Source organism: Montipora foliosa, chromosome 2 (assembly GCF_036669935.1).
Source record: "Montipora foliosa isolate CH-2021 chromosome 2, ASM3666993v2, whole genome shotgun sequence".
In the NCBI taxonomy this organism is placed as follows: Eukaryota; Metazoa; Cnidaria; class Anthozoa; order Scleractinia; family Acroporidae; genus Montipora; species Montipora foliosa.
Window position 1 is genome coordinate 24,005,811 of NC_090870.1, and position 23,376 is coordinate 24,029,186.

The 23,376-nt window shown below is 43.5% G+C and overlaps 2 protein-coding genes and 1 pseudogene across 2 annotated transcripts in view; 1 reads left to right on the forward strand and 2 right to left on the reverse strand.

Annotated features, from left to right (window-relative positions):
- Positions 1–3,592, reverse strand: part of LOC137992716 (probable ATP-dependent RNA helicase DDX59) — a 12,311-nt gene extending 8,719 nt beyond the window's left edge. Inside the window, exons 1-2 of the mRNA XM_068838199.1 lie at positions 2,692–3,592; positions 991–1,316 (exon numbers count right to left, since the gene is read on the reverse strand). Of these exons, the coding sequence (XP_068694300.1) occupies positions 991–1,316; positions 2,692–3,568 (1,203 nt within the window). The 5' untranslated portion in view covers positions 3,569–3,592. The remainder of the gene's footprint in view (positions 1–990; positions 1,317–2,691) is intronic.
- A 16-nt stretch (positions 3,593–3,608) lies between these two features.
- LOC137992719 (G kinase-anchoring protein 1-like) overlaps positions 3,609–23,376 on the forward strand; it is a 38,380-nt gene continuing 18,612 nt past the window's right edge. The window contains exons 1-5 of the mRNA XM_068838202.1: positions 3,609–3,933; positions 12,698–12,781; positions 14,440–14,472; positions 14,636–14,689; positions 14,904–14,957. Of these exons, the coding sequence (XP_068694303.1) occupies positions 3,745–3,933; positions 12,698–12,781; positions 14,440–14,472; positions 14,636–14,689; positions 14,904–14,957 (414 nt within the window). The 5' untranslated portion in view covers positions 3,609–3,744. The remainder of the gene's footprint in view (positions 3,934–12,697; positions 12,782–14,439; positions 14,473–14,635; positions 14,690–14,903; positions 14,958–23,376) is intronic.
- LOC137992717 (uncharacterized) lies at positions 6,129–8,742 on the reverse strand (annotated as a pseudogene).

A 23,376-nucleotide genomic window follows, 5' to 3' on the forward strand; every position in this document is an offset into this window, starting at 1 on the left:
AACCCGGATCCATAATAATAATAATAATAATAATAATAATAATAATAATAATAATAATAATAATAATAATAATAATTTATATAGCACCAAAATTATAAAAATTAATGTTCTAAGGCGCTCTACAATACATCAAGTAAGTGATTTACAAACTGAATACTTCAAAGAAAAATATTTTTATTTTAATTCTGCTTTCAAGCCTCTTGCCTAATCGAGGGCCACATGTTAGAAAACTGTTTTAAGGTTAATGTGTTACCCTCTTTAACTAAAGTACTGAATTGTATCGTATTGTAATAAAAATCTGTTTTGAAAATAAGTTTTGTATGTAAACAGATTTTAAGTCAACAAATGGAAATTTACGGCCAAGGATAAAACTCTCAGAGCATTACGTAACTGTGCCTGTCGGCAGAGATACAAAAATCCGGACAGCATGAAAAATCAATCAGATTGCAGGATTTGATACCATGCCGCCTTGGGAAAAAATATACGTTATTATTTTTTCTTTGAGCAGCAGTGGCATAATTCACATAGTCATGGCACCTGGTTGGTTTTTGGTGCAGGTGGAATTTTTATATTTTGTATCTTGCCTAAGAACCCAGGAGGAATCAATGATCACTCTTTTGCATTCATTTGTATTAAGTTCTAAGTACTTTGAAAAAAGTATTCTCACTACCTGATTAGCATAAATTTTGCTATTTTTAAATTAAAGTGAGAAAGGCAGAATTCAATGTTGCATTGAAACTATCAATTTATTTAGAATCAAGCAAGATGTCTTGTGTTTAAGTTGTGAAAACTGAGTATATTAGTTATTCACCAGCTTGAGTTGGTCCATATTGGAAAACGCCGTGCCCCGTGTCTTGAGTATGGACCATGGCTACATGAACTCAAGACTTTGGGCACAATTATTTTTGCAATATGGACTTTCTGGCCAGTGCATAACTGAAGCAACAAGAATAAACTGAGTCCCTTCAGATAAACTAATAATAAAATTACTTGGCATTGAAATCCCATCTGCAGCATGACATCAACTTCATCCAAAATGAAAAATTTGATAGCGGACAGATCAACACCAGCCTGTGCCACAATCTCTTGCAACCGTCCTGGAGTTGCAACAATAATCTGTACTCCTGATTTAAGCCGATAAAGTTGTGGAGGAAGAGGAAGACCACCAACAAGTAATGCTGTTTTCATGTTTGGCAGACCGTTCATCAGTTCCTTGGCTTGTTTTTCAATCTGCATGCAGAGTTCCCTTGTTGGAGCCATAATCAGGCCTCTTGGATTATTTGTATTAAATGATCTCTTATTCTGTACCTCCCAGTCTAGAAAAGAAATATAAAATCCTGCATTAGTTACTTTAGTTTGCATTACCAGATAACTTCTATTTGTCAACACCAGGTTGGCATGGAATAAATGGACATATGATATTTGCCTCCAAATGCCCGCAAGTACATCTTGGGTACTGATGACATTAATGCAAAGAAATTGGGGCTTAAAGTGAAGGTTACAACACTACTTTGTCTTACGTTATTTTCCCAGTCAGAAATAATGATTTTTAAAGTTGTGGTTAATTTTTTGATTCTTTTGGGCATACTTAAATGATATTACTGTAATATCTATATGTAAATATATGCTATATATAAATGATGCTGAAAATTAAGATTATTGAGTTTACCCATTGACCCCTGAGAGTGACACTTCATAGATTTTACTCTAATGCCAGACTATTTTACTCATCAATGGGGGGGGGGGGGGGGGTCCTAAGGTATTTGAGGTGTGAATGGGTCAATGAAAATTGACCTAAAATTCAATTCGATAAGTTTTAGAAACAATTTGAAAAGACATTCAAACTTCACTAGCTCAAAGAACAACATTTTGGATATAATTTAGTAGCAGTTTAAATTATGAGACAAAATTTATGTCAATAGCAACCCCTGAGGAAAGTATACAACAGCAAGTACTTGTTGGTTTACAAAATTGCACTTAGGGAGAGGAGAAGTTTCAACCTACTTTGTGATTTAAAAAAAACACCTTCCTCTTGGTGTTCATGCCCTCAGTACCTCAGCACCAATACTGCTTTGATACTCAGTACATGTACTTCTTTACAACTATCATAATTATGTTATCAAATGCAACTATAGATGTTTTAGGTATGAAGTCTCAATGGGAAGGGTGGGAAACCAGTTGCTTGGTGAATCCTAGGTAAGATTCAAAGAGGGACACATTGTCCATTCACGACCTAAATAAATGGCCCAGCTCCAAAGGGTGTGTTATGGAGTTCGAAGGGTTCAAATCCAGCCTGGACTCTGATTTTTCAGTCCTTTCACCTTCCACCAAGCCGCTAGCTTGCTATCTCATCTTAACTTGGAAAGTCGATCTCCTGTTGGCACACCCAGGGATGTGTTGTTCAAAGCAAGGTTAACACTTAGTTTATTATTATGTAACTCAGCGCAAAAGTTGACCCGGAAAGCTGAATAAAACCTAAAGATGCTTGGTGTGTGTCCATATTGCACAGACACTGACCGGCAGCAAGTAAAGGGAAATGCTGTAAAGGGAATTGAAAATATCCCTAACCCTGCCCATACTAGGTATGGCCGGTTTGGGCCGGTTTGGGTATCAAAGGGTTAATTAAGGAACTTAGCCCTGGATGAAGAGGGACATTATGTATGCAGACCAGCTGCATGAAATCCAACCTACCAATCTCAGAATAAATGATTTGAATCATGGGCAAAAGAAAAGCAGCTGTCTTTCCTGAACCAGTCTGTGCACAAGCCAGCACATCACGTAAACTTAAAGCAACAGGAATCACTTGCATCTGAACTGGAGTTGGTGTTGCATAGCCGAAATGGGATAGGTTTTCATTTATTGTTGTAGTGAATTGGCAATGCTGAAATTCAAGAATTGGTTTACTAACTGTATCTCCTTTTACTTTTATGTTTAGATTAAATCGAATGTCGTCAACTTGATTCAATGACAACCCTGTGATGAAAAGATGTTCTTTATAGAGAAAAATATATTTTCCATCATCTGTTGAGACCATTGAACTTTGGATACAGTTATTTTTTGATTCTGAGGATCTCGTTGTGGCTTTAACATTTGCAATACATTCACTTGATTGATTAGGGCTCAGGGATATTCCATTTAACAGCTCGTCGGCTTTCTTTCTTGTAAGATCCTTCAGGTGTCTTGCTTTGCATTCCAAGCTACAAACGTCCATGTCTGTTTGATCCACAATGTAAGCTCCGTACCGTCCACAAACAACACACACTGGCTCTCCAGTTGTTGGCCATCTCTGATTTTTGCTGTAAGATACTACCTCTTCGTTGTCACTTTCCTCTTCATTTAAGCTTAAATATCGCTCATCCAAAGCGCATGATAAAGATGATGTTGAAATCGCTGTGTTTATTACGCTTGTTTCCTGAACACTTTCACCGCAAGCAGAAGCTCGTTCATCAGTCAACTCTGCTTTTTTATTTTGTACATTCTTTGTACAGATAAACCCTGATTTTTTCAAGGAAACAGATTGAGTGGCCTCCTTTCGTTTCACTGACCGAGGAACGAACATAGCCGCCATCTTGATCACACTGATCTACCACCCAGTCCTTCTCGTTCATACCATGTTGAGGTCGCCAAGTTTGAGGTCGCCTTGTCGCTTCATGCTTCAGTTCTGTGAGGTCATTTTATGTTATGTTTTACACCATTTTGCTCTCTGCCTTAACTACATAAATGTCAAAAATTATCCTCTAAGGGATGGCCTCGCTGGCAGCCCTTGCAACGAAATGCCGTTTTGCTGTCTTAGAGGTCAGCGACGACGACGAAGATGAGGAAAAATCTGGAGTAGGTGACGAGGCGGGAAACTCCGAAAGTGCTGACGCAAACAATGTAACGAAAACGAAAAAGAAACGTAAAAAGAAGAAAAATAAGGCTAAGAATGAAAAGGTAATGACAAATGGGATGGAAAATTTTCATGCTTTTGATTATCGAAGGATATATTATGATTAAAGTGATGGGAGCAATTGCAGAATACCCGGCCCAATTGTTAGGGTCTATTGTAAGAACGAGTCAGAAAACAATAAAGTTTATTGTTATTCAATGACATGTAAATTAGTGGGCCGGGTATTCTGCAATCTAGCCCAGAGATGTTTGAAGCGAGGCCTAGGGATACACAGTTTATGTATAAACCCCTTGAAGTAAACTTTGTATCACACGAAGTGAGACACCACAGACTCCCTTCGATTTTTTTGTGAGACAATGGATTGCAGACCAACGACAGTTTGGCTTGGATGAACACGTGCATTAGCCTGTCATCTGGGAGGTCGTGGGGTCAAGGCAGGAAATGCCGAAAGAGCAAATGCTGCCCTTTGTAAGGACATCTGCAAATGGTTAGACTCTCTATACTTCTGGGGTAAGGGCGAAAAACTGATGGTTCCGTTTCACAAGCCTTTCATGATGTTATGGTCTGTCCTTTGTGGTATATCATTGATTCCATTATTTTATTCATGGGTCGGGTGGGGTGGGTGAGAGCACTAATGGACTAATAGTGACTGTCAGCAGTGCCTAATTAACAATTAGACCCGTATTTACGGGTCAATAGCCCATGAGACGAACCCGTGGCCCTTGAGGGCGAAGGGTCTAATTGTTTTAGTATAACCCAACTAGTCGGACAGAAAAGGCAATAATAAAGTTAGCAAATGCAAGTTAAGAGGCCCTTGACATCACTGTCGGAATTTTGCTAAGACAGGATGTCTTTTGTTGGAATTTCATTTTATGTGCTGTCCCTACTTTTTGGGCCAGGTCGCTTGTCGGAATTTACCCTGTCAGGGCCTCAATTAAAGAAATATTTAAGTGGGAATTAAACAAAAGAAAGCGTTATGCTTTTCACTACTCGAGGACTATTACTAATAGTCCTCTAGTAGCGTAGCCAGTCAAAATGCAGGATTTGCATTAGTCCACTAGTTGGGTGATACTAATTACATTTACATGCTGATGTCTGGTTTAGCCATTAAAAATTGGAGATACAAATCACACTTTAAATGTGCATACAAAAATGATGTACTCTTGTGCTTACATAAACCTCATTGCTCTTCTTATGTTTATGCAAACTACTCGTGGTTGCTATAATTTAGTCGAAAATGGGGAAATACACTGTTTATAGCTATTCTTTGAGGTTTCAGAGACTTTGTTCTTTTCATTTTAATGAGATTTTAAACTCATCGCCAATGGACGAGCTTGGAGATGGTGCCTGCCAAAGTGGGCGGCAATTCCGGGGCGAGCAACGAGGCTTGAGCCACAGGCCATGAGCAGAGCACACAGGCCTCCACGGCAACTCTGCGAGCGGCCACCACCCACCAGGCACCGTCACATTGACCAAGTCAGTGGAGATACTTACCAACCCTATACTTACCGAATCCACCAATGAGGGAGGGAAGGGAAGGGGAAAAAAGCGGAACAACTGAATGCTTGCTGCTTGAAACAAACAGCACCTCACACAGCAGAAACGACCAGCACGTGCGAATCGAGAAACCCCGTATGTCACCTCAATGCGCCTGATTCCCAGACCACCGCTGACCAGCATTGGCTTGATTTTAACTTAGCCTAAATTACATTTAGCCACATTTAAACTCATCGCCAATGGACGAGCTTGGAGATGGTGCCTGCCAAAGTGGGCGGCAATTCCGGGGCGAGCAACGAGGCTTGAGCCACAGGCCATGAGCAGAGCACACAGGCCTCCACGGCAACTCTGCGAGCGGCCACCACCCAAAGACCACCCCAAGGGTGCTTGGAAGGCGAAGGGGCCGCGAACAGGGATGACGTGGAACCTGCGCCACCACCCAAACTCACACAAGCACCCACTCCCAGCTCAAGACACGACACTGGACAACACTTACCCGAGTACCGTGAAGCTGATCATGAAATAAGACTGAGAGGTCTGCTAACCGAGGCAAGGTGAAAAGGAGGCACTAAAGCAAGGTCCGCCACAGCTCCTCCGGCCGCGAGGCATGAAGAAGGTTCTGCCTGAGGTAGGAACTGAACCAGGAAATTGCCAAGGACTTCCCGATTGATTAAAGGAGTCCTGGCCAGACACCGCAGGCAGGCGCAAGCGAGCCACAAGCGACCCTAAAAAACAGAAGAGGACTGGTCCGCTTGATTTCCTGCAATCCGCATGATTTCCTGTGATCCGCATGAATTCCCACGTATACCTGGGTCACGAGCCAACTGAGCCAGACGCGAGATGAGAAGAGAGGGAAGCCAATGACTCGGATGGAGTGCGAATGTACGACTGGTAAGCTGAACTACACCAACGACCCAAGGCCTGAATAAGGTGATCGGGGATGCCGTTGCGAGCTGCCACCGTGGCCGCACCAATGCGAAAACTGTGACTGGAGAAATTGCCCGACACACCCGCTCCAGCAAGGATTTCTCTGAGACGAGCAGTGAGGACAGCGCGAGTTAGGGGCCGACCATCCTGGAAAAGAAAGAGAGGGCCACCCGAGTTCCCTCTCACAGCCAAATAGGCCAAAACAGCTTGAAGGGCGCACAGAGGAAAGCGTCCCCGGCCAATGTGGACAAAGCAGCCTTTCCGAAAAGGGTCAGTCTTGGAGGCTTTAATCCGCACGCGCAGGCAGGAAGGATTGGCGTCAGAGTCTACCGAAATGTCACCGACACTTAAGTGGAGTGCTGGGGTGAAACTAGCCAAATTAGGAACAGTAAATTCAGCAGATCGGAGGAAGCCGAAATATGCTAGGTTGCAGGCGGCCCAAAACATGCAGTGGTCGAAAATTGATAAATCCAAAGACCTAAAGATGATCATCAAAATGTGATCCGTAATAGGAAGGCGCTGAGCCTCAGGGGAACCTTGGGTCCGTTTGATCCCACGAAGAACCCGCTGCAAACGTAGACAGTTCACCAGAGGGTCTGGGAAGCCTTCTTCGATATGCAGGGCACGAACTGCTGAAAGGTAAACTTTGATCGAAGAGTGCTAAACCGATCCCGCCAGAAAAGTGGCAAAGAGGCACAATGTCCATTCATCGGTGGGGCACGGGGAGCCACTGGGATGCAACTTGCCCAAATGCGCACAGAAGTTGACAAATTTCCTCTGGCCAGATGCGTAAGATCTCCAGGTGGAGTCAGCCAAACCATGGGCTAACAGGAACTGGCACTGCCGCTCTAATGAGAGCCAATCAATTCTTCCAGGAGATGAGGTGGAATGGACACTGGAAGCGACTGAGCCTGGGGTGCTAACCTCCGGAACTCCTGCCAATGAAAGCGGGACAAAGCGTCAGCAATGCAATTATGAACCCCCGGAACATGCTGAGAGGCAAAGGAGAAATTGAAACGAGCCGCTGAGGCGAGAAGATGGCGAAGCAAGCGCATTAACACGGGAATCCTGGATGTTCTAGAGTTGAGGATATAAACCACGGCCTCATTGTCGGTGCGAAACAGAACATGGCGCCTGGCGAAGTGGGGCCCCCAAACATGAGCGGCAATGATAATCGGGAACAACTCTTTATAGGCGATAGAGTGAGAGGCTTGAGAAGAAACCCATGCGCCGCTGAACCACTCCCCATTGAAGTAAGCACCAAAGCCAAGGGAACCGGATGCGTCCGATGTAACTTCGAGGTCAGGGGTGGCCGACATGCCGGGAAACAACCAAAAATAGACGCCATGCCAAGAGGACAAAAACTGAAGCCACCACTGAAGATCCAGGTGAAATTCAGAATTCAGGCGGATTGGATGGTCCCGTTTACGAAAACACTGGAGCAGATTGATCATACGACGCAGGAAGGTACGACCGGGCCACACGACCTTGGCGGCATGATTTAAGTGGCCAATGAGGGACTCCAGTTCGCGCCGAGTACACCAGCGACGATTCCGCCACGACTGCAGCAGCACCTGTAAAGCAAGGAGCTTGTCTGAGGGGAGGCAGGCCACCTGAGCCACTGAGTCTAACTCAATGCCCAAAACAACTAAACGCGTGGACGGGCCAATGCACTTATCCGGGTGGAGTGGAAGTCCTAAGGAACGGCAAACAGCTATGGAAGTGGCTAAGTTCTCAGCACATTGGTTAGTATCCGGCGGTCCTGCAGTAATAAAATCGTCTAAATAATGTAACAGTGCAGAAACATTGTGTGTATGTAGGAGAATCCACTCCACCATGTCCGCCACAGAATTGAAAATATAAGGAGCAGAGCGGAGGCCAAATGGTAACGCTAAATCAACATAATAGTGCTTCCGCCATCTCATACCCAAGAGATATCGATCAGATGGATGGACAGCTATGTTGCGGTAGGCTGCCTCAACATCGAATTTAGCAATCAGGGCACCTAAGCCATAGCTTGAGATCATACGAATGATCTGATCAACCGTGATGTATTGCATGGTAAACTCGTCAGGGTCAATGCCATCATTAACACTTAGCCCACCAGGGGATGACAGGTCCACTATGAGCCTCCACTTGCCTGGTTGACCCTTTTTAGGGATAACTCCAAAGCTGCTAACGTGCAAATGAGGGAAAGGTGGGGAGGAAAAAGGTCCTGCAACCCTCCCAAGGGAGACCTTGTTAGCCAAGTAGCGGTCAATGACCTCGGAGTGTTGATTAGCAGAGGCCTTGTTTGACTTAGCTGATTTTAATTTCTTGGAATGCTGAAATCCCAGGCGAAAGCCATTCCTGAGGCCGTCCAAGACAAAGGCGACAAGATGTTGGTCCGGATGTTGGGACAACTTGGCAGCGAACACTTCAGGCTTTAGAGGGCTAACTACGGACACCGGGGGCAAGGGGTTGGAGACTGGAAGGAAACAGAATGAGAGATGGTAATTCCCCGCTAACGACCCTACCCCACCCCCCTCCTGAAGTAAGGGCAGCAATACAGCAACAGTGAGAAAAGTTTAATTCAACAAGCCCAGAGCACAACAGGGGCAAGCAAAGAAAACCGTGAAAAATTCTAATAAAACTGAACAATCGACTAACTGAGCAAACTGAGCAATCGACTAACTACATAACTACTAACTGAGCAATCGACTAACTACATAACTACTAACTGAGCAATCGACTAACTACATAATGACTAACTACATAATGAACGAAGTACGCGCAACATGTTCCAAAGTTCTGAGAAGGGGAAAACTTCTTGGAGCCAATCGTTACTGACGCCGTGCTTTTTGGCCAGCTGAGGCACTAAATGCCGGAGACCGAGATCTGCGCCTGACAGAACTCTCCTGCTTACGTTCTGGTCTAGAACTGCATGATACAGAACGATGGGCGCCGCCACACGTGCTGCAACGATGATAATAGCGGCAAATCGTATAAGGGGCGGTGCACCTTCCCTTGTTCCAGGACATACAAGGGATCCTCGAAGAGCTGGAACCCACTGGTTCAGAGGAATCCGGCGACGTGCCGAGGTTGGGGCTGCGAGGAGAAGCACCACCGGCGTGAAAAGTGAAGAGCTGTGCGTTCATGGTCGACCAATCGGCCAACCGAGTCGCCGCAGCGTGTTCGCGAAAAGCTTTATCGTAAGCAAGCCAAACCCGTCCGCTAAACTGGCGAGAAATCCGCAAGATTAATAACTTGTACAACGTTAAATCTTTCCAACGATGAGGTAAAACGACGTTAGGACAAGCGAGTACACCGTGAAGGCTTCCGTCCAAGTGGTGATATCCTCGATACGCCGACGAGGTTTCTTCGGGGGAGCTGATAAAACCAAACGCCCATCGGCTCGGTCTCTGAGCTGACCAAATTCGCCGCCAAAAGTTCCGACAAGTCGACGAATTTTCCGCCACGGATTTGCGTAACGAGCTTGGCAGGAACGGGAGAGTAGTCCGGGCCCACGACGAACGGCTGATCCGCCAACGAGTTCACAATAGACAGCGGTGCAATGGATGGCGGCAAATGAGCAGAAACGCCACTTAAAGCCTGCCCCGAAGACGAGACGATTGCCGGGACCGGAGCGTTAAAAGTAGATACAAAAGTAGGTACGACAAGAGGAGAAAGCCTACCTGAGGTCGACGAGCTTGAAAGGGAAGGCGGAAAGCCCGTTCCAGCGGCGAAAAACGTCGAAGCTAAACCGCCCAACGATGCAGATGACGAACTGGCGCCAGGACAGGAGACGGGATCCGCAATCGCTGGTCCTGGTTGCCTTTGCGAAGCCTGAACAGCCGACTGAACAGCCTGATTAATGAGAGACACCAGATCAGGTGAAAGAACAGCAGTTGAGGCCGTCGGAAGTGGATTTGCCGAAGCCGGAACGCTCACCAGTGGCGAGGAAACAACAACAGACTCGCTGGACTGCGAAGACACAATTGAAGACGTACCGCTTGTGTTCGTACTGGAGACCGGCGCTGATGGAGCACTGAGAGAAGAGAGAGCCGCTGCTAAGCTGTTGTTGGTTTGCCGGGCGGTCATAACGGCGAGGACGACGGAAAGACGAAAAAAGCGGAACAACTGAACGCTTGCTGCTTGAAACAAACAGCACCTCACATAGCAGAAACGACCAGCACGTGCGAATCGAGAAACCCCGTATGTCACCTCAATGTGCCTGATTCCCAGACCACCGCTGACCAGCATTGGCTTGATTTTAACTTAGCCTAAATTACATTTAGCCACATTTACTGCCCCATCAGTAAAATATGGTTAATAAAATGTGACCATACTAAAAGGGCTATTCATGTCACGATAGTTATCTCAATGTTCGTTGTAGTCGGTCGTTCAAGGTCATAAAATCAGTGGTCTTGTTGTAAAAAAATGAGGACATAGACCAAATGCATAAATGGCGGCCAAAAAAATATTATTTTGTTTATGTGCTAATTAGACTCACTAGCTTCGTTTGCATGTACAAAATACCAATGAAATGTTGCTTAAGAGCGAGGCTAGTGAGTCTAATTACATGTAGCACATAAGCAATAGAATATTTTTTTGGCCACCATTTATGCATTTGGTGTATAAAGACTTCATTCCTAGATCTCAGATTATAATGTACACCTTCATTGGCCAAATCTGTTAAGGCCTCATTCATTACTGCTAAAGAGCATGTGTAATGTCTACCTGCTACTTAGTAGAACCTGTACATGTACAACTGGCTACTTTAATAGACAGAGTCTAGCTATAAGAGCCTCAGTTGGCCATCCAAGGTTCACTTGGCAGTTTGTCTTCTATAATAAACCAAATGGCTGTTGGTAATTTGTGAAAGTTTTTCTCCTTCCTCCCTTTGGAGATGGGTTGGATATATCGCTTTGCCTTTATTAAAATTGGGTCACTCCTGCATGGTGCAGTTAAGGCTGTGCAGCGACTTCCCCCAAGCGTGTTGGCTTGTTTGCCTTAGTACATTGCTGGCTAGCCAATACTCTTGTCTGATCCAGCACATGCTGTTTACCACTCAGCTTGTAGTGCTGGGGAGATAAGTGAGGTTGTTTTGTCACACAATTCGGAAGTCGCATAGGCTAACCAGCTGTAAGGCAGTCTTCCCCTCAAACAACGCCAATACCTCTGTTGTCTCGTTCTGTTGTGCCTTGCACTATGCGTTTAAAAGCTAATTATGTTGATACCAAGGAACAGTGACATTAATTTGTTTTATGATATGTAATCGGTATCCCTCTGCAGTCACTAGAGTTTTCTTTTAGTTTTGAACCTCCCTGAGAAAAAAACTCTTAATTTAGATGGTCCCACATTGTCACTTCATAAGTACCTTTGTTCATTATTCGTCCAATCAGTGTGAACTTAAATCTACCGGTTAGTGCGAAACCTAAAGATCATCAGTCAGGCAATTTGCTCAATTCTTTCATGAATTAAGGCATGACTGCAGTTAGCTTCTTTTTAGTGGAGATGTACCCTAAGTTACCATAAAACTTGAGTTAAAGTGCCCCTAACCCCAAAATGTTTTTTTCGATAAAATGAATCTTTGCACCTGTTCGGAACGCATTGCGGCAATTTTTTCCTTTTTCTAACAAATTCTGCCATTTTATAGGCTTCGAAAGTTGCGAAAATCCAAGCATCTTAAGTTCACGACCGAGTCAGAAGGGGAATGGGCCTATTCCTGATGTGACGTCACAATCTACTTTGCATGCATGTTTACAAAGAGTTAATGCAATGTAAATCAGTTTGTGACGTCACATCAGGAATAGACCCACTCCCCTTCTGACTCGGTCGTGAACAAAAGATGCTTGGATTTTCGCAACTTTCGAAGCCTATAAAATGGCAGAATTTGTTAGAAAAAGGAAAAAATTGCCGCAATGCGTTTCGAACAAGTGCAAAGATTCATTTTAGCGAAAAAAACATTTTGGGGTTAGGGGCACTTTAAAGCTTTGCTTCATTGTGATTCATATCATTTGGTCCCACCCAACTTGATTAGCTTTGCCACTTTAGGTAGGTACTAGCCTCCCTGGCACAGTCATGTTAGGGGAGTCGTAGTTCTCGTGGAGGTGAAGAACGACTCCCTTATTAACAAATATGGGCAAGGCTAGGTGGGTAATGCTCTTCAACTTTTCGTTGTTCAGTGTTGCAACATCTTCATTAATATATTCTTTGTTGTTAGGAGAATTGAAATGTACATAGTTAATGTATTGGGTTTTCTTTCTTTTAATTTCTTTTTTTGTTTTCCTTTCTGTTAGTATTTATGGCACATTTTGTAATGAGTCTTATGTTAGTTTATCTATTATTGATCTTTGGAAGGTAAATATCATTATTGATCCAATGATTTCCTTACTCTCAAAGAATAGCAGAAATGAAACAGATGATGAGAAGCAAAGAACAGGACAAGATGATGGATGGAATGAATGGATGCAAAAGGATGAGGAGGTATTTATGAGTACAAGTTATGTAAGAACAAGTTATAATAATAATGTTACCTAGACAATAAATAGAGGATATTACATGGCCACGCCAGGATACAAGTGAGTGAAGCAAACGAGTGAGAGATACTTTCAGCATGAGAAGGTAAAATTTTGTATCCCTAAGCAGCCATGTTATGTTCTGTTTATGATATAGATATTGATGAAATGTCTAGATACAACTTGTTTTACTCTTTTTCAATATGATGAAAAAGTGGTCACCAACCGCTAAAACATGCATGTCGTGTAACACGAAACAAGATATGGAAGTTATGAAAAACAAATCATGATAATGCAAAATTTTTGCAGTAAAAAATGTTAATGTAGTAGAGAAGAATTGCATTAAAGCACAAAAGTATCTTACAATGAAGAGGAAGCTCACGTTTTATTGGCTAATCATGTTCGTTACCATGACGACACCTACATTCTCACATGTGAAAGATAAAAATGATATGTTCACTGCATGCGGTGAAGATGTGATTTTTTGGTGTAGGGAGAAATCCTGGTATTTCATCAGTATCTATATAATAAATAGTATATTTTTACTGTGAGTCACACAAGTAAAATGTAGTTAATGGATCGTGACATTATCTGTAACCCATTCATGGTGGCTATGTTTTCAATTTAGCATTTGTGCTGTCTGGTTGCTAAGGTCAGCAAACACTAAGGATTTATTGTATTCTTTCTGTGAACTTCACAGCTTTGTTGTCGCTAGCAGACTAGTACGATCCACAGAATTGGCGCTTTTTTCAAAGGTCTATTCATGGCTAAGAGTTGACATGTGACAAAATGTTCTCTCCAACTGGCTATGCCAGCAGACATTTGTCTTGCTATAAAAGCATATGAAAAATATTTAGAGATCACTTATGTTCTGTTGTTCAGTGCAGTTAGCGCTCGATATATTTGTGTGGTTTACGATTGGGTTTTTCTCTCCTTCTTTCCCTCCCTTTGGAGTCGGGGTTGTGCCTTGTTGTCTGTCAATAAACTCGGGACAATATAATCCTGTGTGGTGCAGTTAAGTCTGCACAGCGACTTCCCCAAGCTTGTTGGCTGTGTTGCCTTTTGAATATCGCCTGTTAGCCGATACTCTTGTCCGATCCAGCACGTGCTGTTTTGCATTCAGCTCATAGTGCTGGGGAGATAAATGAGGTTCCTTTGCCACACAATCACCAGAGGTTGCACAGGCTAACCAAACGCAAGGCAGTGTTCCCCCATTAACGCCAACTGGAGTCAATGTTTGCTCATAACTTGTAGTTAGCACACAAACATAAGGAACAGAGACTAATTAACTTTCATTAAAAAAATGTTTGGGATTCAAACCAATGACCAGCTCCAGGATACTCATACTGACAATGTAGACTACTCTCCAATTCTCTCTCGATTGTAATAATTAATGCAAGTGTAAAATTTAAAGACTTTATTCTACGTATTTTAAGACTTAAAAGTTTCCATGCAGAGCTATTTATTGTGTCCTAATAAGCAATCCATGTCAGTGTTCATCAACATTATTTTGCAATCAAATGTAAATGAGGGGAGATAGTTCAATGTAATAATTTTGTTCTGCTTGTTGTCAACAAAAACTCAAGTAATATTTTTATGATCATAGTACATTTCTTTGCTTTCTAGTTTGTTCTCGGTCAATTTCAAAGAGATCTCAAGGTGACGATATCATTACATACAACGTATTAGTGAAACTGTTTTTGTTGCATTTGTCAATAACAAATTTTGCTTTGAAGTTGATTTAATGTAAGTTGTTTATCTTTTTTACCATTACTACAGTAACTATTACCTTGATATTATGATTGTACAATAATTGTTATAGATGGCCCTTGAAGCAAGTAAACAAGAGCAGCGACAGACGATACTTCAGCAACAGGTCTATTATTTAGTTTAATTTGTTGTTTTCAATAAAAGGATTATTATTGTTTTTTTTTTTTTCGCTTTATTCCCACTGTCTTGTATGAAGAGTTGCTGGAATAATTATTATTATTGTTAGAAGCATGAAGATATAAAATAAACCTTAATTTTAATGTAAGTTGTTTATTTACTACTGTTACCTTGATATTATGACTCTACAATAATTGTTATAGATGGCTCTTGAAGCAAGTAAACAAGTCCAGCAACAGAAGATTCTTCAGCAACAGGTATACTATTTAGTTTAATATGTTGTTTTCAGTAAAAGGATTATTATTGTTTTTTTTTTCATTTTGTTCACACTTGTATTAAGAGTTGCTGGAATAATAATAATTGTTAGAAGCATGAAGATATAAAATACAAACCATATAGGAGGTAATTGGTTTTTTTTCATGTGATTCATGTGGTTTGGTGACACGTTTACAAGGTCGTTTGGCTCCGATTGAATCGGTAACAGAGTTATCAACATCAAAAACTGCAAAAAGGGACAATAAATCTGTACTGATTCCGAACCATTGGAAATTAATCGGATCCGTTTCCGAGCGAAATTCAGACACGTTCCCTTAATACTTTGGCTTTTCATATTTGCATTTTGTATTGATTTGATTTTAGATGTTATTTACTTATTTTAGTTAATACATAGACTGTATACTTTTGCACTAGTTATTTGACCGTTTGTATAATCGTTCTACAATGTATTGTTTGTACATGTATACCGTAGCTTTCTCTAATTGTTCTCTCTTTTAATGATATTTTAGAATAAAATAGATGTTAATGCTGGTAAGCAAATACTGGGCAGCGCCTGGTAGAATACTGTGACTTCTCATCATGTGACTACCTTATTTGGCTCTTTCATTCATCCCGCCATGCCAGCCTTCTCGGTTTGACGTTTCCAAAGCTCAACTTGTTCTGTTTTTGCTGTTCAGCAATTTAATCTTTGCTGGGGAATTTGCTGGCCTCACAAATGAGGTTTTACACCCCCTGACAACTTACCTATTATTGGAACTCGGGAACAATTGATTGAACTCCTTCACACCTTAGATCCTTCCGCACCATCTTGTAGCTTGTGGACACGAAGCGTCCATCCAACCCGGATTCAAGTGCTTCTGCTGAGGAAGTTTCATCCCATATAGATCCACTCAGCAACTGTCAGCATCTCTGACGACGCTCTTGAAACAGCGGTCAACAACGGTCAATTTTTCTTCTAAGATGGCGTCCAAGCAAGAAGAGCTTCAAACACAGACACGTCCCCAACCATGTTAGCCACTCTTATTTCCACCATCGTGAACAAAAACCAAAGAATCTACAGTCATCTCAATTCCTGCCCCAACCGCAACAGCCTCCACCTCAATCTGTGCAACCTCAACAAACACCACGCCACTTGCTACTCACCGACGACTTCTACTTCGTCACCAGCCTTCTCAACCAACCTAGCGCCAGCAATAACATTCCTTCCCCATCTCTCAAGGACAGTCTCCGTTATCAGCACATGTTCCAACCAAAGTTAAACTCGCAATATTAAAGGGCGAGTATGTTGAGTTTGAATCAGTGCTGGCAGAAAACTCGTGCCTTTCAGACAATGACCTTCCCGGGGTTTCCATGTCCTTTATCGGTAAACCACAAAGCGTTCTCCCCTCCTCTCAGAAAAAGTAAGCCCAGCTCGGTTCTTTTTGGAATTTGCTGTATATTGTACTGTCCTTCTCGCTTCTTTTTCCAAAGGGCAGTAGAGATGCTCTCCTATCAAGAGAAGTTGCAGGTTTGGCATGGCCTTCCTATGATATTCACTTTCATAGGAAGACAGCCACAAACCTCGCCGTTAACTGGGGAGAGCAGGACCCTCTACTCTTTGCAATGAGATTTACTGGGCAAGCTGAATCCTCCTGTACAATCTGTGGGAGTGGGGATCATACCACTTACCGCTGCTCCCTCTCTGCCCTTAGCCCCCCCGCCCCCCCCACCCCCCTTCACGAGGAGTGTGCTTCACCTTCAACTGGGGAATTCAGTGCAGCAAAGACCCATGCCCCTTTTCACTGCTGTAAGACCTGAAATGGAGAGCACCCCTCCCCCATCATACCACCACGACAAATCCTTTTCAAAAACTAGAAGCCATAGTGATAAAAATCGCCAAACTACTAGTTTCTTGCAGTCCCAAAAAACGAAACTCCTGTAAACGTTTCTTTGTTGCGTGACCTCCTTAAATGCAACCCCTACCAGATATTTATTTATTTATTTATTTAAATTTTATTATTATTTTTCCTTACCCTTGTGGAGCCTTGACCAATGACTTCAGGGTGAGCTTTTAAGGCCCCCCTGTCTCTCTAGATACGCCCCTAACCTTCCTTCTGCGAACCGTCAACCTCAAATCATAGAGGCCAACCTCCTCTACGAGGTCCAGCTTGGTCTCATTGTCGAGCCCTTCCAATCCCAACTTTCAGATTTACCCCCGTGATCCTGTCCCAAAGAGGAACAATGGAAAATGGCATACTGTTTTTTCACCTATCCTATCCTAAGGGTCCTCTGAAAGCTTAAACGCCTTTATACCCATTGAATACTTTACCCTCCAATACCTACGTACCGATTCATAAAATTAAAAGATATCCAACGCCCAAAAGAGAGTAGAACATACAGTGGGGCATTTCTTGATATTCTAATCATTTTATTGAATTTAAATAAATTGAAGTGGATCAAAGTGAATTGGCGAGAGTGGTGTGATTCAAGCTTCTAGAAAAAGTAGGTGGCGATAACTTAATGAGTAGCTGGCGAGGTTTGACGGTTGCCGGCTTTTGGTGGGGGCCTCTGCACATTCTGGACGATGTCTTCATCGTTCAATCACCCCCCTCCTCCCTCTGTGCAACAGCCATGCATTAGATTCTTACCCCCCCTCCCCCCCTTGACTTCACCGAGTTGAATATTCCCCTTGCCACGAGAAAAACTTCCGCCCCACCCAAGTCCTGGAGTTTATGGGAATTAGGCTTTACTCTGTCAAATGCAGGCTAGGCTCCCTGAGCATCAGTTTATGAGAACCCGTACTGTCCTTTCCAGATGGTCTTCAAAAAAGGCCGGTTTTCTGCACGACCTTCAGTCCCTCATTGGGTCCTTACAGGTCGCTTGCATGGTTCCCCCACCCATACGCCTCCTTTATGCAATGCATAACCAACCTAACCCACAATGTCTCCAAACCAGGGTAGGTTATTTTCCTTAACATAGAGTTTGGGAAGATTTTGTCATGTGGCAACTTTTTCTCAACTGGTGGAGTGGGGTCAGTCTGTTTTCACCCCCTCCCCCTCCATTTCTCCCCAACACCCCCTTCCTACCTGCCCACGAGTCCACCCTGATCCCTTTGGTGACTCATCTGTCCAATACAGTCTCTTATGGCACGATTAAGTTTATCTGGCAGAACTCTACAACCTTCACATTGAGTTTGGCGGTCCCCTGGACCTTTCTGCAATGCCAGTCCTTCACAAAACTTTGAGGGGGATCAAGTTCTCCCATGGGACTGCAAGAAGGCTCGCTACCTGATCACCTCATCGGTTCTCTATAGCATCTATACTAAGTTACAATCCTTTTAGTCTTCGAATGTTACCGGTAACCTTTTATGTTATGGGCTGCATTTAGCCTCGCATGCTTTGGCTTCTTAAGAAGCAGTGAATTTACCTGCAGTGGCAATTTCGACCCTGAGTCCCATCTTGCCAGAACAGACATCTCTTTCCATCCCAACATCCTTCACCCTACTTCATTTGACCCCTTTCTGGGAGACAGCCAGGCTCACTATTGCAAGGTCAAACTCAGACCTGTGTGCATCCACTCCTTTGCAAGATTATATGCTCCAAACTGCAACTCAAGACCCTGGCAACCACTCTTCAGCTTCTCCTGTGGACTAAATCTCACCCGGACTTTACATACCAACAACTTATGAACTCTCTTAAACCTCTGTGACATTGACAGCTCCTCCTGTGCCTCTCACAGCTTTAGTATCGGTGCCGCTACAACCGCCAGAGCCACTGGCATTCTCAACTGGCTCGTCAAATTAATTCTGGGTCGCTGGAAATCTAACGCATAGCAAGCTTACATATTCAGGACTCCCAAGGAAACAATATGTCAAGTCCCTCAGTGATCGGCTTCTTGTTCCTCCTGTTACCAAATCCCCTGGAATCCTTGAGAACACTTGAATATCTCTTACGTTTTTCTAACAAGCAGTAATGATCTGTGACAATTGCTGAGATAACTTTATGCATATTTTGCTGTATCGTCCTGTCAACCGGTCAACATTTTACCAACAGAGGATTGGGGGCTGTGACTTCGACGAAATAGTCATTATTTTAAAAATGATATTTTAGAATAAAATAGATGTTAATGCTGGTAAGCAAATACTGGGCAGCGCCTGGGAGGAGAGCGTGACTTCCCATCACGTGACTACCTTATTTGGCTATTTCATTCATCCCGCCATGCGAGCCTTCTCAGTTTGACATTTCCAAAGCTCAACTAGTTCTGTTTTTTCCGTTGAGCAATTTAATCTTTGCTGGGGAATTTGCTGACCTCACAAACGCGTTTTTTTTTTTTACGCCCCCTGCTACCTCAAACCTTTTATTTATTACTGGAACTCGGGAACAATTTATTGAACAGCTTCACACCGTTGATCCTTCCGCACCATCTTGTAGCTCGCGTACACCAAGCGTCCATCTGACCAGCAGAGAAACGTTCACGCTCCACCGTGAACCCCTTTTTACTTCAAGTGCCTCTGCTGAGGAAGTTTCATCCTATATAGACCCACCAGCAATTGTCACCATCCCTTACGATGCGCTGCTTGAAACAGCGGTCAAAACGGTCAAATTTTATTCCAAGATGGCGTCCAAGCAAGAAGAGCTTCACACACAGACACGTCCCCAACCTCGTTAGCCACTCTTATTTCCATCATCGTGGACAAAAATCGAGGAATCTACTGCCAAATCAGTTCCTGCTCCAACCTCAATAGCCTCCGCCTCAATCTGTGCAACCTCGACAAACTCCCGCCATTTGCTACTCACCGACGACTTCGACTTCATCGCCGGCCTTCTCAACCATCCTAGTGCCAGCAACAACATTCGTTCCCCATTTTTCAAGGACAGTCGCCGTTATCAGCACATGTTCCAACCAAAGTTAAACGCGCAACATTAAAGGGTGAGTATGTTGAGTTTGTCGCGGTGCTGCCAGAAAACCCGCGCCTTTCAGATAACGACCTTCCTGGGCTTTCCATTTCCTTTATCGGTAAACCACAAAGCGTTCCCCCCTCCTCTCGGAAAAAGTAAGCCCAGCTCGATCCTTGTCGGCATTTTCTGTATGGTTTTCTCAGGGGTGGATCCAGGGCATGCTCCCCCAAGAAAATTTGAAATTTGGTGCTCTCCGAATGCCATTTTCCCGCACCATCATAACATTGGCCTCGACAGTCATCTATAGATAGTCCTAAATCAGCTACAGCACCAATTATTAAATCTTTGAAAGCTGCTCCTGTCGTTCCATCCTCACAAAGGTAGAATCCCACAAATCCTTCTCTGACTGTTTCGTTCGAATCAAGAAATCTTATCACCACTGAAAGATTTTCTTTGTTTGATACGTCAGCTGCTTCGTCAGACATAATAGAAAAATATTTGCTCTCCCTGATTTCCTGCGACAAATTATTCACTATGATAGCACCCACAGTTGTAATCATCTCGTTTTGACGGGTTTTAGAAATATGTCGCATTTCTGGGTGCGGTTTTCAAGTGATGTTGCAGTGTTTGGTCGCCGCTGTCAATTTGAAATTCTAATAGTGCCTGAAAGTTTCCAGAAAGACTGGCATTTTGTGGATCATCATCTCGTGGACCTCTGAGGGCTTTGTTGTTTCTTTTGCAAAAAATTATTGTCTTGAACAGGGATTTCAGAATTTCGCTATTTCTTTTGATTTGTTGTTGAAGTAAGCTGTTTATCTGTCGATCAATTTTGGGAGCGATTTTCTTGTCATATTTCTCAAAAAGATTAAAACAAGGATAGTTGATTTCGCGAACTGCAATAATGGGCTAAAAAATAAGGTTTGGAAGAAATTTGAGTGATTTCTGCAAGTCACTTGAACTACTCTGGATCCACCCCTGGTTCTGCACTTCTCACTTCTTTTCCCCAAAGGGCGGTAGAGATGTTCCCCTATCAAGCGACCATTCGATTACCCAAAGGAAGTTGCGGGCTTGGCATGGCCTTCCTACGATGTTTGACTTTCGTAGCAAAACAGCCACACACCTTCGCCTCAAAAACAGACATCTAACCCAGGGTCGAAATTAACTTGTGCATTTTGACCTGTTTTATGGATACCAGAAAGCAACGACCGCATGGTCTTGTGTATGTGTCAAGCATTATCTTTTCACTTTCAAAAGCGCACATTTGGGAGAGAAAATGTATCCGACCTCGAATGTACATGTAATAATGAAATCTATCTGCCCCCTAGTTTGTCGAAAATTTCAGCTACAGAAACACTAGTCACACCCTGTCGAACACAAGCCGCCATAGTGGTACATTCCTCACACCAGTCCCTGAATCTCTTTACTGAGTTGTTTTTTCCCCCTGCAATACATATTTTATGAGAAACAACAGCTTGTGACGTTATGGAAGCTGTTAACGGAAAAACTCCTTCATTTCTATTTCAAAACAGTCTCAGGATAAAAAGTAAGACATCTCTTGGCAAACAGATCTGACCTTAACAATGGCGACCAGTTGTGAAATTCTGGTCGCCAGTACTCAATTTTTTAGTTGCATTAGCAACCAGGAAGGCGCAATTTCAGACCCCGTAACCTGCCTCCAGAATAATCCCCATTCACCCCTGAGGGAGCTCCAGGGAATGGCCCGGAAAGACCACTACTACCTTTACACAGCCCTTCCCGTTGGCCTACGGAGTGCCCCTTCACTTTTAATCAGCTTTCCGTATGCCCCCCCCCCTCCCTGTTCGACCTGCTCACAAGTTCACCCTGATCCCTTTTGTTACTCATCTGTGCTATACAGGCTCCTACGGCACGATTATGTTTATCTGGCAGCACTTGACAACCTTCACATTGAGTCTGGCTGTCTCCTGGACATTCTGGCTATGCAAGTCCTTCACAAAGTTTGAGGGGGATCAAGCTCTCCCATGGGAATGCAAGAAGGCTTGCCACCTGATCAGCTCATCAGTTCTCCATAGCATCTAAGTATACTAAGTTACAACCTTTTAAGTCTACCAAATGTTGACTCCTTTATGTTATGGGCTACATTTACCCTTTCCTTTTTTGGCTTCTTAAGAAGCAGCGAATTTACCTGCAACGGCAATTTCGACCCTCAGTCCCACCTTGCTAGAACAGACATTTCTTTCCATCCCAACATCCTTCACCCTACTTTATTTGACACTGCAATTTAAAAGTCCAAAACTGACCCTTTCTGGGAGACAGCCAGGCTCACTTTTGCAAGGTCAAACTCAGACCTTTATGCATCCTCTGCCCTGCAAGATTATATGCTCAAAACTGCAACTCAAGACCCTGGCCAGCTACTCTTCAGCTTCTCCTGTGGACCATATCTCACCCAGACTTCACACACCAACAATTTATGGTTTCTCTTAAACCTCTGTGACAATGACAGCTCCTCCTCTGCCTCTCGCAGCTTTAGTATTGGTGCTGCTACAACCGGCAGAACCACTGGCATTTTCAACTGGCTCTTCAAATTCTGGGTCGCTGGAATCCTAACACATACCAAGCTTACATCAGGACTTGAAAGGAAACAATATGTCAGGTTCCTCAGTCATTTGCCTCTTGCTCCTCCTGCTAACAACCCCCTGGAATCCTTGAGAGCACTTGAGTATCTCATTGAAACTTGGATTTTTCTAACAATCAGTAATGATCTATGACAGTTCCTTGGATAACTTTATTCATATTTTCCTGTATCGTCCTGAACCTATAGTGTTTTCACCTATGGGTACAGCAATCATGTTGGCATTCCCCTGGAAGCCTCCTGTGTGCGTTTGCTTTCCCCCTCACCCTCATTTCTCCTCGATACGATTGCCTTTCATCCTCTTTTCAGCCACATGCCAGCCATCACATGGGTGAAAGCACTATCCTAAGCTTAATGCCATGTTTCTCCTTTAAAACAAAAAAGAAAAAAGGCCCATTCGGCACTTGAGGGCTTTCTGTGACATTCTCTTTCCTTGGGCTTTCTGCCCTCTCAAGTTCATGTAGTACCATTGCTAATGACTATTTTGACGGAAATGTTTTGCACGAGGGTCCTATCCCCTCCAGCCAAATGTGTTGTGCGAGGGTCCTATCCCCTCCAGCTAAATGTTTTGTGTGAGGGTCCTATCCCCTCCAGTCTAACGTTTAGTGCGGGGGTCATATCCCCTCCAGTCAAATGTTTTGTGCGAGGGTCCTATCCCCTCCAGTCAAATGTTTTGTGCGAGGGTTCTATCCCCTCCAGTCAAATGTGTTGTGCGAGGGTCCTATCCCCTCCAGTCGAATGTTTTGTGCGAGGGTCCTATCCCCTCCAGTCAATTGTTTAGAGCGAGGGTCCTATCCCCTCCAGTCAAATTTTTTGTGCGAGGGTCCTATCCCCTCCAGTTAATTGTTTTGTGTGAGGGTCCTATCCCCTCCAGTCTCTATGCGATGCCCATTGGCTTTGTTTGTTTTTTTT